The sequence below is a fragment of the Onychostruthus taczanowskii genome, unplaced genomic scaffold (genome assembly GCF_017590055.1).
Source record: "Onychostruthus taczanowskii isolate IOZ18803 unplaced genomic scaffold, ASM1759005v1 scaffold204, whole genome shotgun sequence".
Lineage (NCBI taxonomy): Eukaryota > Metazoa > Chordata > Aves > Passeriformes > Passeridae > Onychostruthus > Onychostruthus taczanowskii.
In genome coordinates, this window is record NW_024499285.1 from 252,880 (window position 1) to 268,949 (window position 16,070).

The 16,070-nt window shown below is 43.8% G+C and overlaps 1 protein-coding gene across 1 annotated transcript in view; it reads left to right on the forward strand.

Moving 5' to 3' along the window:
* The first annotated feature begins 832 nt into the window (after positions 1–832).
* Positions 833–16,070, forward strand: part of LOC121335569 (phospholipid-transporting ATPase ID-like) — a 71,338-nt gene continuing 56,100 nt past the window's right edge. Inside the window, exons 1-2 of the mRNA XM_041403853.1 lie at positions 833–1,086; positions 8,099–8,177. Of these exons, the coding sequence (XP_041259787.1) occupies positions 8,135–8,177 (43 nt within the window). The 5' untranslated portion in view covers positions 833–1,086; positions 8,099–8,134. The remainder of the gene's footprint in view (positions 1,087–8,098; positions 8,178–16,070) is intronic.

Below are 16,070 nucleotides of genomic sequence, written 5' to 3' on the forward strand. Positions count from 1 at the left end.
GGTCAGGAAGATTAGAGCAGCTGGCAGGTAAAAATGCCAGGGGACTGGCATATAGGAGGGCACTTTATTGTGAAAGGTCCCACAACTTGGGAAAAAAGTGAATGTTTTGTTTGTTGAAGTGGGAAAATGGGGTGAGAAGGTTGGAAGGCTGATGGGAGTGCTGGGGGTTCTGGTGAGGAGGGTCCCTGTGATCATAGTGTGGTCAGGCAGGTGTCCCAGAGGGCAAGGGAAGGTCACGCTCTCGGGATGAGCAAGCAATTCAGTGCCGAAGCAATCCTCTGGCTGGCTGGAGGAAGCTCAGTGGTTGAGTTATGCAATTGTGCTCTATGAGGCTGTTCTCTGCAGAGTTTTTGCTACTCACAACTTTGGAAAGTGGGTGAGGTGGAGCCTTGGGATCAGCTTGTAGGACTGTGTCTCTGGGTTTAAGGAGCCCTGACCAACTCCAGTGTTACGGACATAGAGAGAGGGGCTGCTGCTGAGAAATGGATCCCTTCCCAAGTTCATCCTTTTTGAAAGCCATTTGATATGTTGGACTCTTTTACTCGCTTGCTTTCTTTTTGAAAGCTTCCGCGTCGGCAGGAGGTAGGTAAAGCAAGCAGCTGCTGCCTCTGGAGTTAATTGGGGTTCCCCAAGCCTAGATGCTGTGCTTTTCTTCTTGACTGTTTCACAGTTTGTAGCACTGAAGCATTTTATTTTTAAGGGAGCTACAACTCTCTCCCTCCCTACAGGAAACAGAATATAAAAAAAGAAAAGGGGAGGAAAAGAAAAAAAAAAAAATTGGCAAGGAGCCAGGCCCAGTGACTGAAGTAAGAAGTAGGGAACTTGGAGTAAGTGTAGTTGCCGGGACATTGTATGTCAGAGCGAGTCAGCGGCGGATTTTAAGGGTGTCGGAGAGGACACGCGATGCCCATCTCACAGCGCAGATAAGGCTTGCGTCCTTAGGTGAATGTCCTGGCGCTGCCACGGCGAGCCAAGCCGTCGGTCTTGGGAGGGGATAAAGCTGCGTGTAAATGAGAAGACAGGAGTGTACCGGAGTGCTATGGAGGGCAGCAACTTTGTTGCTGTGACTTTTACAAGCCTTCAAGGGTAAGATTTAACGCTTTCCTTCCCCTCTCTTGTTTTTCCTGCCAGTTTCGGGGTGGTGGGGGGGCAGAAACTTGTGGGTTGTGGGTTGTTTTTTTTTTTTTTTTCAGACCCAAGAGTTTTGCGAAGCTACAGAAACTTGTGGGTTGTGGGGTTTTTTTTTGTTTGTTTTTTTTTTTTTTTTTCAGACCCAAGAGTTTTGCGAAGCTTAATCAAAGCGCTCGGGGGTTGAGCTTTTCCTAGGGGCGAGCTGAGAGACGTCTGGGTGGAGTGAGCTGAGCTGTGCATGATTCCAAGCAGCAGCAGCGGCAGCAGCCGCCCGGGGAAGCTGCTATTGTTTGTTTCAGAGGGATCAGGCTGGGTTTCTCTTCGGGAACCCGCTCCGCCACAGCTGTTGATCCGTAACTTGAGCGTCCTCGCAACTAACTTACCCAGAGGAGCTGAATGCAGTTTTTTGACTGCCATCCTGGTGTCAGTTTAAAGAGTGTTTTAATGAAGACAGATGGAGGATGTTGGATCATTACTTTAAGACGTGGCAGATAACAGACTGAGCCTGTTTCCCAGCAATTACAGCTAATTGCATTGGCACATTGGAGTGTAGGGGTGGGAGCGCAGAGTTTCATGGGTTTCTGTATATATGGATTGGAACAGCACCAGAAAATAGCTGTAGGGTTGGCTCACCTCACCCCCGATACCTCTTCAGGTGTGGAAAAAGCAGGGAGGTTTCAGGGATACTTTCAAACCCTTCACACCGAGTCAGTAGATTTAAACCAGAGGCTACACTACTTTCGTAAACCCTGATGGCAGGAGTGACCACTTACAGCGCCTTAAACTTATTCCAGGTTGTAATTGTGCCAAATCAGATTTCAGTCCTGACAAAGAGTAGTTTTTGGATTCAAAACACACATTTTGGTTGTCCACTCTGCAGCTCCCTTTCTGTGTTTGCAAAGCAGGGAGTGGTACAACACATGCTATTCCCTGTTTTGCTCTTGAGGTATTCAAACACAAGAGGATATAAGGAGGGGTGGAGAAATGCAAATAGTAATGTAGTTCAGTATTGAAAGATTATTATTACTAATTACTTCTAATGGCTGAAATTTTTGCATCTGCTTTTGGTAAGAAAATGCAAATGCATTGCTCTTTTTGGAACCAAATTTTGACAAATTGGACTGAAACAGCTTCAGTTCAAAGGGGCCCCTTGGAGGACTGAAACAGCTAGTACAGCTTCAGTTCAAAGGGGCCCCTTGGCAAACACGCCTTTGTGTGGCACATGGGAAGGTCAGTTTATGCCAGGTGTGCCAGGCCTTAATGCTGCTCTTACCAGAGCCTTGGCAAACACTGCACTGTGATGTCCTCCTTTTGCAACACCTGTGAGTGATTGTCACTGTCCAGCTCCAGCATATGACTTGTGGCAACAAGGGCATGGATAAAACAGGGAGGTTGAGGACCTGATGTATTTTAAATCCTTAGTATTTTCTCAGATGTGCCTCCAAATCCAGTGTAAAGTGATACATGTTCAAAATTTACGGACTGAGATCTCGTATTTAACATTATTACTCCACCAAGAACAATGAATGGTGAAAAGAAGTTTTCAACCTTTTTTGTCATGATGCTCAGTGCCTGGGATCTATCATATGTTGAGTTATCCGTTGGAAATTTAGTACTTTAGCATGAAAAATAATAGAATTCTAGGATCAGTGGGTATTTGTGATCATTACGTCATCTAAACAGAAATTTTAAAAAACCCAAGCTTTTGTGCAAAACCTGACCTGACCTGAAAAGGTGGGTGGAGGCATGATACGCTTTCTGAATTTGTACCTGGACACGGCTGTTCAAAGTTCTTTGTGTGTATACATACCACAGGATATTTGGTGGCAAAACTGACTGGAGAAATCTTGTTCTTCTGACTAATTCTCCTCATTTCTGGGGGCTTGCTTCTCATACTTCACCACAATTCACTGCCCCCTCAGATCTGATATGACCACTGCTTGGGCAGGAATTTCAGCCTGTACTGAACTACACCCCATGATCTGGATTAAAATAACCCTTCCAAAAATGATTCTATTTAACATGGATCATTTCACAGAGTCTGGGAATGAAGTGATAGGAACAGAGGCACCAAGTATATTCTAATTCATATTTATCATTGAATCTGATGTATCATATAGCTTTGTCCAGAGAAACAGGGCCAAGAAACAAGACATGTTTTCCATCCACAACATCTGCTCTGCATTCATCCAGCTTGTGCCATGTCTTTTGTCATTTTGCCACTCAAGGCTGCAGTGGTGGGAAATGCCTCCCTCCTCCTCTAGTTTGCAGTACAGCCCCCAGTGAACCTTTGCAAAGCCCACAGGCTGTAGCTCATTGCAACTTAACCCTCTTGCAGGAGGAGATTTGCAGTTGTGTGTTCAAGCCAAATCATTGAATTGTGGAATGGTTTGTGTTGGAAGGGACCTTAAATATCATCCTGTTCCAACTCCCCTTCCATGGCCAGGAGCACCTTTCACTAGACCACGTTGCTCAGAGCCCCATCCAGCTTGGCCATGAGCACTTCCAGAGATGGGGCACCCACGTCTTCTCTGGGCAGCCTGTACCAGTGTCTCATCACCCTCCCAGTAAAGAATTTCTTTGTAATATCTAATGTAAGCCTACTCTCTTTCCGTTTGAAGCCATTCACCCTTGTCCTGGCATTACGTCTTGCTGAAAGTTTCTCTCAAGCTCTCTTGTAGCCAAAGTATTGAAATTTGCTCTAAGATCCTACCAAAGCCTTCCCTTCTCCAGGGTAAACAACCCCCACCCTCTCAGCCTGTCTCCACAGCCAAAGTGCTCCATCCCTCTGATTATCTTAGCAGCCTCCCCTCCATGCTGACTCCAGCAGGTCCCTGTCCCTCCCGTGCTGGGAGCCCAGCTCTGGATGCAGTGCTCCAGGTAGGTCTCAGCAGAGCAGAGCAGAGGGGCAGAATCCCCCCCCTGCCCTGCTGCCCACGGGGCTCTGGATGCAGCCCAGGACACGTTTGGCTCTCTGGGCTGAGTGCACACAGCCAGCTCATGTTGAGCTTCCCAGCAGCTCCCCCAAGCCCTTCTCCTCTGGTCTGCCTTCAAACCATTCTCTGCTCAGCCTGTACTTGGGATTACCTTGACCCACCTCGCTTCTGTCTCTCTTAAATGAGGCAGAATTTGGTTTGTGAGGAAACATCATTTCCCTATTCAAGACCGGTCAAAGCAGCTTCTCTCTGTGGCTATTGAAATACCCAGAGCCCTTGATCGAACAGTCAGTTACCATAAAGCAAGTGGATTTTCTTTGAAGATGTGTAAGCAGCAGAGAGACAGTTCATAGACCCCTGTAGGTACAACAGTTTTCTGTGGTGAGAGGGGATAATTTATTTGTAGCTTATACCCCAAATTCCCTGTAAGAATTGGGAATTTGAAGTTTAAATAATTTCTGCTATAAGTCCTGAAAACATGGGGAAGCAAAACGTGTCCTGTTAAGCTGAGAGGACCTGCATGAGTGCTCAAATACTCTGAGAACCCAGTTGATTACTGACAATGCAGTGTACCTGGGGTAAAAAGAAATGAAGAAAATCCAAAAATAATCAAGTGGAAAATGGAACAACAACAACAAAGAGTCCAGAAGAGCTGACACAGACTGTGGAAAACAAATAGAGAAGACTGAAGCAACACTTCACTTTGTCTGACCATAGCTGGTGCTAGGGAAAATTAACTCAAACAGGAAATTGCCTTTTTTTCTGACTGTAGAATGTTTTTTGAGTGTTTATGCGTTTCTAATTAATTCAGGAAAAGGAGGCTATGAAATTGTCCTACCAAAATTTGAGAAGTACTTAATGCCACACAACAAATGAAATATGAGATAACCTTTTTCCCCCCGATAATTTTTTTTTTTCCCCTGGAAAGCATAAAGAGAAATTAAAACTGTAATTAAAAATAGATGTGAGTGATAGGAGGCTGATGACCCACCATTGCATGTTTGGAACAGAAACTGAATCTCAGATTTAAAAAACAGGAAAATAAAGAAAACTGAACAGGGGCACGAATTTTGATTACATGTGAAAATCTGTGGGGGAAAAAAATACCCTGAGGAACGTTGTTGATAAATACAAGTGCAAAGATGTTGGATCGCGCAGGTAGAATTGAGAGTCTAAAATAACCCAAGAAAAAAGACCTGGGGCTGAAAGGCAGGAAGAGCCAAGGTCAGCCAAGAGAGCACAACTCTCTGCACAAGCTGTGATAAGTGAGACAAACGGGAGCAGTACCTGTTGCTCCACCAAAGGGGACAACTTCACCATTACTTGCTTGTGTTTCTTTTCACACTGGCAGCTGGTGGTCAACGAACTCTCAGACTGAAAACAGACACATGGAAGTGTGACTGCACTGTCACAGAGGGGGTGTGAGCAGGCAGCCTTGCACAGAAGCTACAGCCTTCGTAAGAGTGGCTTTCCTCTGTAAAGAAGTATGGGGATTAGATGTGTGAGTCAATAACAAAGCAGTAAAGGAAGATATTTGCAATATTATGAAAATAAAGGGTACACCTCAATGCAATAGGGGTGTGTCCAGCCCTTAATGCCATCATCTGTGTGCCCATTGAATACTGACACATTTTCAAATGACATTGTGGTTGGGGCAAGTCAGGAACTGAGTTTTGCCTAGAGGATCAGGTCAGCTTGGGTAGGATTCATACATAACTCCTGGGATTTAACTGAGTGAGTAGGTATGCCAAATCTGTGTGGTGGCAATGACGTATTGGAGAGGTAATTGGTACAAATGGATGTGGCAAAGTTAGCAAAGTTTTGTGGGAATTGAAAACCTATAAGGGTATTTGTGCTGCCATGATGGTAACTTAAATTTACTGCTGAATGAAGACGCTCAATGCACGCAATGCTGATTTAATGCACTCAGAAGCTGTGGGAACTACATGCTTTCCATATCAAAACACTGTATTGTTTCAGTCTTGTCATGCTGCAGTCCCACCAGAAACCAGGGTTCAAAGAATCACAGCAATTAACAAAAGCCATGTGTCAGAGCTGAAGGAAGTTTCAGGTTTTTGTTTGGAAGATGTGAAAGTCTATTGTTTGTTTCATGTTACTACTGATAAAAGAAAGCTTATAACCACCTTAGTTCGTTGCTCCCCAAAAATATAAACATCCTTTTTTCACCCTCTGCTGAAATTATATGCCTTGTCAATTGAGTACACAGCTGGGAGAGGTTTGGTAGCTGGGGATTGTTTTTCTAAAAAGTTTGGAAAATACATGAAGATCCATGGTTCATATGGGTCATGTAATCATCAATATGATGATTATAACCAGTTAACCTTTTGCATATTTGTGCTGACAGTGAGGAGCGACTTTTGTTTTTCTGAAATGTTTTGCAAATACAGCAACATCCAGAGTTCATATGGATCATGTAATCATCAATATTTTGACTACAGACATCCTTGTGCTGCCAGGATTACCAGATCAGTGATTAGCAGATCTGTGACCCCTGGTGCTTTAGGAAATCTGAGTTTTTACCTCTGTGTGTGTGGGGAGTGTCTCACTCTTCCCACCCTCTTATGGGGGAACTCTCTGTCCTTGTTGGTAGGGTTTTGTAAGACATAATAGTAATTCTAAACTGTGGAAGAAATATGTTGAAAGTGATAGACTGAGGTCAGGGATGGAAAGTAAGTTTGGTCAGCAGGGTCAAGAAAGCTATAGGTTGTGACATTGCATATTTTAACTTTAACTGGTTTGGCTTCATGAACAGAGAAGTGCTGGGCAGAGGTGGTACCAAACATTTGTCATGATGAGCAGAAATAATTGGGTGAGTGAATAGAGAAAGGACATCTTCCACATAGAGTGGGCACAGAGAGGCTCCCAAACCCTCCACTGAATTCAGATGCATGCAAATGCAACTGCTAAATACAGCTTTGCTGGAGTATCTGGAGCACAAGTTTGGCATATGCAAGGATTGTAGAATTTTCCTTAAAGCTTACCTTTTTTTTTTTTCTGCAAACACATGAAGTCCAAGCTTGCACTGGTGATGTTGTATCAGGCTTGCATTCGGGCAGTGGCATAGGCTGTGTTCTCATATGAGTGTTTCCAAAATATAACATATTTGCTATTCCTGTCTCCTTAGGCACCCTGGCTCTGCACAGATAGCATTGAAAAACTACATTCTGTTACCTAGAAAGCTTGTTCTAGATAGACTGTGACTCTCTCAAGTGTCTCAGCTTGCCTCACTGACCACTTAAGCAACTGCTTCAGTTCCTGTTGATTCAGGCTCCTGGTCACAGAGCAATGCCAGCTTTTCTCATGTTCACAGATCCTTTAGGTTGTCAGCACCAACATCACCTTCAAATCCTTTAAATAAACTTGTCTGATGATTGAAAATTTCACTACCAGCCAGTTTGGATGTGAGTTTTAAAATTTTGAATTCCTCTGCCCATCAGGATATATTCAGGGCCTTAAATGCATTTCTGGTGCCTGGCCTTAGCTTCTGGGCCAGGCAGTTTGCAGCCAGTGGAGGAGAAATTTAATTCTAGTCTGCTCCAAACATGCAGGATGACCAGCAATGGACAACAGTGTAAGCCAGCATGTGCTGAGTACAGGCAGATTTACAGGAAACCAGTGCTTCCTGCTGCTTCCTCCTCTTCAAGGAGGCTGGTCTTGCTCTGGGTAGACACGCAGTTCCTCCGTACCTTAAGAACAAGCTCTGGGTGTGTATTTCTCATTTTCACATAGCACCAATGTAGTGGGAATGTCCTTTTCAATCTCTCCTCCACTGGCCCCTTCTTTGTGCCATGTCAGGAGATGAATTGACCAGCATGCCCCAGGTAAGGTAGCCCACTGATGCAGTGCAACCTGAAAACTTAAGATTGTTTTGTTTTTTAATACATTCTAGATAATAAACTGTGGCTGCTGGCCACAGTGCTTAGGAATTTGTTTCCCCCATTTATTTGGCATAGAATGACATGTATGTGCTGCTCTATGTGTTGTGAATTGCCTTCTCTTTTCTCTTGCAGAAGTTTCATGGAGTTGGACTAAAATAAAGTTTTGGGATGTCTCTATTTGGATTAAAATTTGGGAAGAAGAAATTCAAAGGTGAGTGTGGTCTGGTAATGCCATTGTCATGGGAGCAAAGGAATGTAGATACAGCACATGTGCAAGTCCCTGAGCTCCTGTTTGGGAGCATGTCTGGCCCAGAGCAGGTGGGGGAAGATACCCTTTCTTTCCTTTTCCTGCATTTCATATTGCCTTGGAGGAGTGCTGCAGACTGGGTGCCAGTGAATAGGGGCACGTCTGCAACAGGACCAGCTACAGAGTTTGTGCACTGTAGTGACACATGAGTTCCTTGGGGAAGTTGGGTTTTGGTGGTTTTTTTTACAGGAATCTTTTGCAGGAATGGGTGGATGAGCAATGCACAGTGCAAAGGTCCAATGCAGTCTTTGGATGGTGAAATGTACTGGTGCATCTCAAATTCTGTGTTCAATTTTGAGCTCCTCACAAGAAAGACTTTGAGATATTGGAGCATGTCCAGAGAAAGGAAAAGAAGCTGATGAAGGGTTTAGAGCACAAGTCTTATAAAGAGCAGCTCAGGGAGCTGGGAAGTGTTTAACCTGGAGAAGAGGAGGCTCGGAGGAGACCTTATTGTTTTCTAAAAGTACCTGAAAGAAAGCTGTAGTTAGGTGGGGGTCAGTCTTTTCTCTCAGGTAACAAGCAACAGGACAAGAAGAAATGGCCTTGACACTTCAGGGGAAGTTTAGATTGGATATTAGGAAAATTCCTTCACATAAAGGGTTGTCAAATATAGGAATGGGCTGCCCATGGCAGTGGTGGAGTCACCATCTCTGGAGGTGCTTTTAACAGATGTGTAGATGTGGCATTTAAGGACATGGTTTAGTGAAGGAGTTGGCAGTGCTGGGTAAACAGTTGGATTTGCTGATCTTGGAGGTCTTTTCCAATCTAAACAATTGTATGATTCCATTTTATTATGGCCATGGCCCAGATATTCCCTCCAGTCAGAAACAGGAAAAAGAGTAAATTAGAGACATGCACCCTGAGAGCACACCCTGAGAGACCCAGTGTGCAGTCTCTGGTTGGGGATCCAGGTCTGCAGACATGGTGAAGAGGGAAAGTCTCTAGCTTTTCCTTTCAGGGTGTTCCTCTCTTATTTAATCAATGTGGAATTACTGCCCTGCTTGTATTTTGACAACAAATTCTTTTCCAACCTCTTTGAGCTCAGAGGACTGAACAGCTTTTTCCCAGGGGTTTATTTTTGCAATTGTGCTGCTATTTCCCCTTCCTGGACCAGGGCAGACTGTGAGCCCTGGTGTTAAGACAGGGGCATCCGTTTGCTTCTGTGACAGTCCCAGGAGAGCAGGTTGTGATTGCTCCCAGAGAAGGATCTCTGCCAGCCCCAGATATTTTTTACCCCATCTTGGCTTTGCAGATGAGGGAGCACAGGTTTGTCTGTGAGCCACTGTCCACTCAGGGCACCCCCACTTGCAATGCAGTAGCTGTTCAGATTATCAAAAAGATTCTGTTGCTATATTAGGAAAGTGTTGTGTTTTGCCTGGGCCCGGGCCTGGGTTTTAGCATGGAAGCGTTCAGCCCTTCCACCCTCTAACAAATATTTGAGGAACTCAGATCTTCCTAGATATAAACCCTGTATTTTATTGGGAAGAATAATTTCTTTTCACATCCAATCATCAGTTCAAAACCAGTGAAGGCAAACTGGAAAAAGTTCAGAGGATAAAGGAAGCAGAGGTGATCAGGGAATGAGGAGCTTCCACAACAGGAAATTGAGAGTGTTTTCTCCTCCTCTTGTGTTTTTAATTATTTTGCCTTGCAGCCCCAAAGCTATGATTGCTCCTTGCAAACATTTAACTAGATGTAAATGTCAGTGTTGAAGTGCTATTTTAATCCAAGGGTTTATAAGTCTTTGTGTTTGTAGAAGGCCAAAGGACCGTGCTGCCTGAGAGCAGGCAAGGCCCTCCCACAGGGAACATACCATGTGCTCATCTTGGAGGGACAGTACTGCTTATGGAAAGACCAAATTTCTGTTCCAAAAACAAAGCTGGATGACGTTTAACCTTGCTGAAGAGCCATGCTCATGATATGGCTTTAATTGGATGGAATGGATTACCTCAGGCATCATATGCTGGATCTGGGATAAGGATTGCTCCCATGAGATCCAGCATTTCTCCCCAGCAAGGCATGGTTTCCACATCAGCTGAGGTGCAGGTGAAATATGATAGGTTTAGTTTGAGAGGACAGGTTACATGGTCTTAAGTTTCTTGGAGATAAGGGTCAGCTTTTTATAGTCTCAAGTTCTTTATAGAAGTTTATCAGGAGTGTAACTAAAACGCAGCTCATGTTGACACACAAAGATGCCTGGAGGAGACCAGTGGCTGGATAATGTTGGAGAAGCTGTTCCAGCTGAAGTGGGGAAGTACACCTCTTAGATAAACAGCAGAGGTGTTTCTATGGAAAAGGTGCCTGAGATGTTATACACTGAGTACACTTATACACTGAGATCTTATACACCGCAGTGAACATGGGTGGAACAGAGGGGAAGTGGGGCACTTCTAGTTCCTAGAATGTGTGGAAGGTTGGAGGTAGCAGATTGTTGGAATCTGAAATGCAAGAAATTCTCAGAACTTTGGGCCTGTAGGTTAAAGCTTAGAATTAAACACAGAATTTGATCTGAGACCTTGGAAGAGGCTTCTGAACTTGAGTACTAGAAGCGAGAATGTGGATTTGTGGTTTAAAGCAGAGACACATTAAGTTAAGAAGAAAAAAGTCTGTAGTTTAAGAATTTAAGATGTATGAAAGAAAAAAAGTTACAAAGATAAACAAGAAGTTTAGAATGCAGTATTGTAGGCTTGTGTATCATAGCATGATTGGCTAAGAGAGCTCACATTGTAGCATGAGTCCATGAGACAAAATATTTAAGGATTAGGTCAAAAACATAAATGTCCTTGTTGATAGTGTTTTATTGGTCAAGAAAGCCTTAAAAGGCCTTGTAACAAGAGGTTTTGTGACCTTCTGAACCCTGTAGTAAAGATGTGAGCTGATCTCACCCTTCCTGTCTATGTAGAAGATAAAAAAATAAATCACGTCATCAAAAACAACTCAGAGGTCCCATCTCTAGATCATTCAAAACTGGTCCAAAAACTCCCTATAACTAGTGCCCCGTGATAACTGTGGAATATCTCTGTTCACTGGCTTCCTCTCATGGCAGTTTAGTTCAACATTGGAGCTTCTTACCTTGAGGACAGGGATAGGCAGGTACTGTCCATCAAAAAATGGGAGTAGAGAGAAGGGAGAATTCATCTACACAGACGGCAGAGCAGTCATTACTGCAGTTTCGTCTCCATAAGCCCAGCCTCAGGGCACTGTGAGAGGAGGAAGAGGTTATAAATCGAGCTAGGGCTTTTGGAAAGCTCCCCTGGGTTTTCCTTCTTGCTGCTCACCAAGGCAGCTGGGCTTGGAGCAGTCAGGCTCTGGGCAGAGCTTGGCAGCTCCTGAGGAAGGCAGCTTCCATGACTGGCACTGTGGGACATCTATCTCAGCTCCCTTCTGGGATCGCCATTCCGATCCAATAGGAAGTGTCTCACCACAATAGACATTGAGTATAAAAAATGTATTTATTTTTACATCATTTCCCATGAGGGAAATAACTGTGAATTGAAAAACTTCTCCAAGTTCGTTTTGGAGCTGTATTTATTTTTATGATTTTTTGCATCACTTCCTAACACTGTGCATTGCTGCTATTAACAACATGTGCAATTGTGTTAAGCTGTGGTATTTACCAGCATGTCTAAGAGATACTGTTTTCTAGTAAAGGAAATTATATGTGCCAGCCAGTCACTGTCAGACTAGTTTTCAAAATAAAAACAAAAGACTATTTCAGCTGCTTTTTTTGGCATGCTAATATTAGTCAAAATATTGTGAACTATTATCAGAAATAAAACCAGGACACAGGGTGATATAATTCTAAACCAGCTGTGGAGGAGGAAAAATCAGTTTTTCAAAATGAAGAAAAGATAATTTATACTGGTAAGATGTTTGAAAAAAAAATATTTCTTTCTGAAGTGGACTGAAACAAATATGAAAAGACATAGATGCTTCTTGAGAATTAATTTGCTGCCAGGCATTCTTGAGACTTGATGAGTCCCCACCTCTGCCCAGAGCCAGGGCAGGTGGTTGAGACCTTGCCAGGAATAGGAAAGGAAGGAAAACCAGAACTGGTGTTATTGCAGGAGATGGGAAAAGGGAGAGATGAGTCAACCTATGTTCCTTCCTAGAAAAACCTATATGAGAATATTTTCAGGTTTAAGATTATCCAACACTTCTTCCACCTGTGTCCTGAGAGTGCTATTTGACCACAAATGTTGTACATGCTGGGCAAATCCAGGGCATCCTTTTGGAGCTGTCTTTTCTTCTTTTCTCTTTTCCTATGGTGATAATAGAAAATGCTGCTTTTAGAAAAGGGCAGGGTCTACCACTGAACTTTATGTTGATATTAAAAATGTACTAGACCTGAGGCACAAATATTTCCAGTTCACCCTCAGGGTTTTTTATTTCAGACCTTTCATCTGCTGTATGATAATGGAGGAGGTCAGTACCTCACCAAGGTGGGCCCTCTGTTAGTGAATCCAGTATCAAAATATTTTGGCTTTCTATACCAGGGATATATGGAATGTTTTACCTGTGTGGGAAATTCCACTATGTGTGGTGTTTTTTGATGTTTAGCAGGAGGCTGAGCTCAGTACCAATCACCAAAGACACTGTCCATGACCACAAAAGTGTATTTATTGCATTTCATTTCTTCAGGAGGAAGGAGGATTCTTGGTTTTTTTGAGGCAAAAAGACACAGTAAATATATTGATTTAATAATGGAGGGACAGAAACGATGAAAGAGGGGTAAACCCATTGATGATGGTGTCCCTGTAAGGTCATGATGTATTCTTTTTCTTAATTAAATGCCTCACACTCAACACAGTCTACTCCATTTCTGAGATGAAAATGCATGTGATTGCCAGCATAAACCCTCTCCAGCCAGAGAGTCTACAAACAAGAGGGGGGCATCTGCACATTAAAAATGTATGGGTTTGTAGCATGGAGTCCAGGAGAGCCCCTCCTATGAGTCAATAAAAAAACCACATTTGTTTGTCAGGCAGCTGAACATGTTCCTGCTCTGAGCTGGGCTTGGCTCTGACCTCCCTCTCCCCGTTTCCATCCCACTGGTTTCTCACTGCTACTGCCCCAGCCGTGCTCGCTGGACCCTGCCAGGCTCTGGCTGCAGTTCAGGGCAGGGATGGGCTTTGGTTTCGTGCTGCAGAGCAGCAGGTGCGTGGCACCACTCAGGTTACAGCGTGAGGGTGGCACTCAGGTAATGAGGGTCCCACAAATGTCTGTGTCCCAGACTGGCTGTGAAATACAGATATTTAACCACTGTGACCTTCAGACCTGTCATACAGCTCTTTGCTTCACCCATGCATCCTCTGATCCATATGAGAGGATGAACCTTTGGCGTAAATATTCCTGGCTTTGGTTTTGGATGGAGGTCACTTATTGCAGGTCTGAGTCCAGAAAGGCACTGCTGTGTCATGAATGTGAAATTCTATGGTATCAGTGCTGTAAGAAATAATTTGTCTTTATATAAATTGTCTTTACCCCAGTGACAGGGACTCTACCCAGATACAGCACCTGCAAATTGAAACACTTGTTGCATAGTTAATTCACCCTGAATGATTGCAAAAAGGGGCAATTATTGCTTTAAGGTGCAATGAGATTTTAGCTATTAGCTTGTATAATAACGTCCTAGGAGAAAAAGATTTTGGTTGCCTAACACAATATATGATGACTTGCCCTCTCCCATTGAGTTGCCTTTCAATGAAGACTGTAATTCTCAGGTTCTTTGAGAGGAGGATCGAGGTCATGACTCACCTTGGCAATTTTCAGTCTCTTGTGCACATAGAGGAGCAGTGCACCTCCAGCAAAGACCAGAAAACGGCCAGGATTTGTCTGTCTGTTAAGAGGTGGCTGATCTCCGGGATGCTGGGTGTGAGGTGGCCAGAGTTGAGAGGTGATATCAGAAGCTGGGCCACACAGTGATGATGAGGTGCCCAAAAGTAGGGACAACAAAAGTTAGAAGTGAGATGGGACAAGGAGGAAGAGGTAGCAGGAGACATGTCATGAGGTGTGTGACTAGAGGGGGACTTCTGAGACCTCTTACAGCCTGTTGCAGTAGAGACCTGAATTGCAGTCCCAGTAGGGTCAGTTCCCTTGGAACCAGAACAATCTGTTACAGCTTTCACAACTCGATAATAACTTTGCTAAGAACCACTCTATAAGGGAAGCTGAGGAGATGAGTCCAGCTCCTGGATGCCATTCTTTGTAGCTGGTCCAGGGCAGAGTTTTTGCTCTTGAGGTCACTTGTTTAAAGGGTGGAGGAGAGATTATTATTTTTACAGAGTTTATTCTGTCTCTGTTCTGTTGTCAGGGTTAGTTACGCAGGCACTCCCCTAATTGGGCTGTGTTCATTTCGTGCATGAAGTATCAGTGCCTAGTTTGTAGAGGACTTGGCAAAACCAGTCAGACCTTAAACTCCCATTTCTTGGAGCCACAAGACCCATTATCTACAAAACTTTTCCAATACCCTGTTGAAAGCACTTCTCTTGGCATATGCTCCTTAGCATAAACCAGAAACAAATTTCCAGGCTCTCTGACCAGATCTTGAATCTAACCTTTTGCAGGACTTTTCCATGCAGCAGTCCTAAAGTAAGAAGGCTGGTGGGCTGGCCAGTTACATTTATAGATTATTTTTTTGGCATGGGTTTAATTTTATTAAATACAGATGTTATTCTGAGGTTTAGCTTCTAAAACTATCTGCCTGAGAAAACAGGCACTTTCCCAGTGACTTGGTCTCAGTGGTTAGACCAAGAACTGGGCACTAAGCCATATTTATGTACGCCGAGTTTCCACTGATGAATAATTTAAAATAGTTTTCAGTGGCAGTGAAATGATAACTTGGAGCATAAATACCATTCCTTCTTTCCAGTGAATGCAATTTGCAGAAGCAGAACTTTTGATTTACTTAGAGATGTATTAAAAAGTTTCAAGAAATGAAAAACTTCTAATCTGATATCCATACAGCTTTGCCCTCCCTTCTTCGTCATTGCTTTCAGAATCAACAGGGCATGATACGACACGCATGCTTGGATCTACAGCCAAAAAACCCTGAGTTATGGTTTCCAGGCAAAGGTGGTGTAATGCTTGACTTTTCTTAATTTTTTGTTTATTGTGATCATTCAAGAGAATTCATTTCTGTCCAGACTGTTCCAGAAACAAATGAGAGTCATGTGGTCTGCAGTGGTTGAGAACTGCTGGATTAGGAGGCATAGCAGAAGGACCTCACCGTCCTCAGTTGGTAAAAGCCACTGAGGCAGTGTTGCCCTGTGCATGTGATCAGAGTGGTTCTCCTTTGGTGTAGCCAGAGGACAGGAAGTTCTCATTGCTGATGCTGTTGGATGAGGCTCCCTGTGAAATTTATTGTGTTTTTTCTTGATTTAGCCAAAGATATTGGCTGTTGCCCAGCAGGAAAAATTAAATTCTCGCCACTAGGAATTAGCCTCACATTTGGACTTTAGGGACACTGCCTCTGAGAGAGATGGATGGCTATGGCAGGCAAAGGCTCCATTCAGTTTTGAACCAGGTTCACAGTTACCTGGGGCCTTAAGAAAGGGTTATCACAGAAAACCTGCCCTTAGGTGCCTTATGGGAGTGCAGTGCCTGGATTCTCATTGCTGTTCTGTTTCATGTCCCACTGCCTCAGGTTTCTGTGACATCCCAGAGCCGTTTGCTGCCATTAATGTTTCTGACATAAAAGCCACTTGGAGAGTGCATCTCTCGCTGTTCTGAGAGGCTTCTGTCCCCACTGGGGCACATACATGTGTCAGCTTTTTCTAAGTGCATTTGAGACTCTTG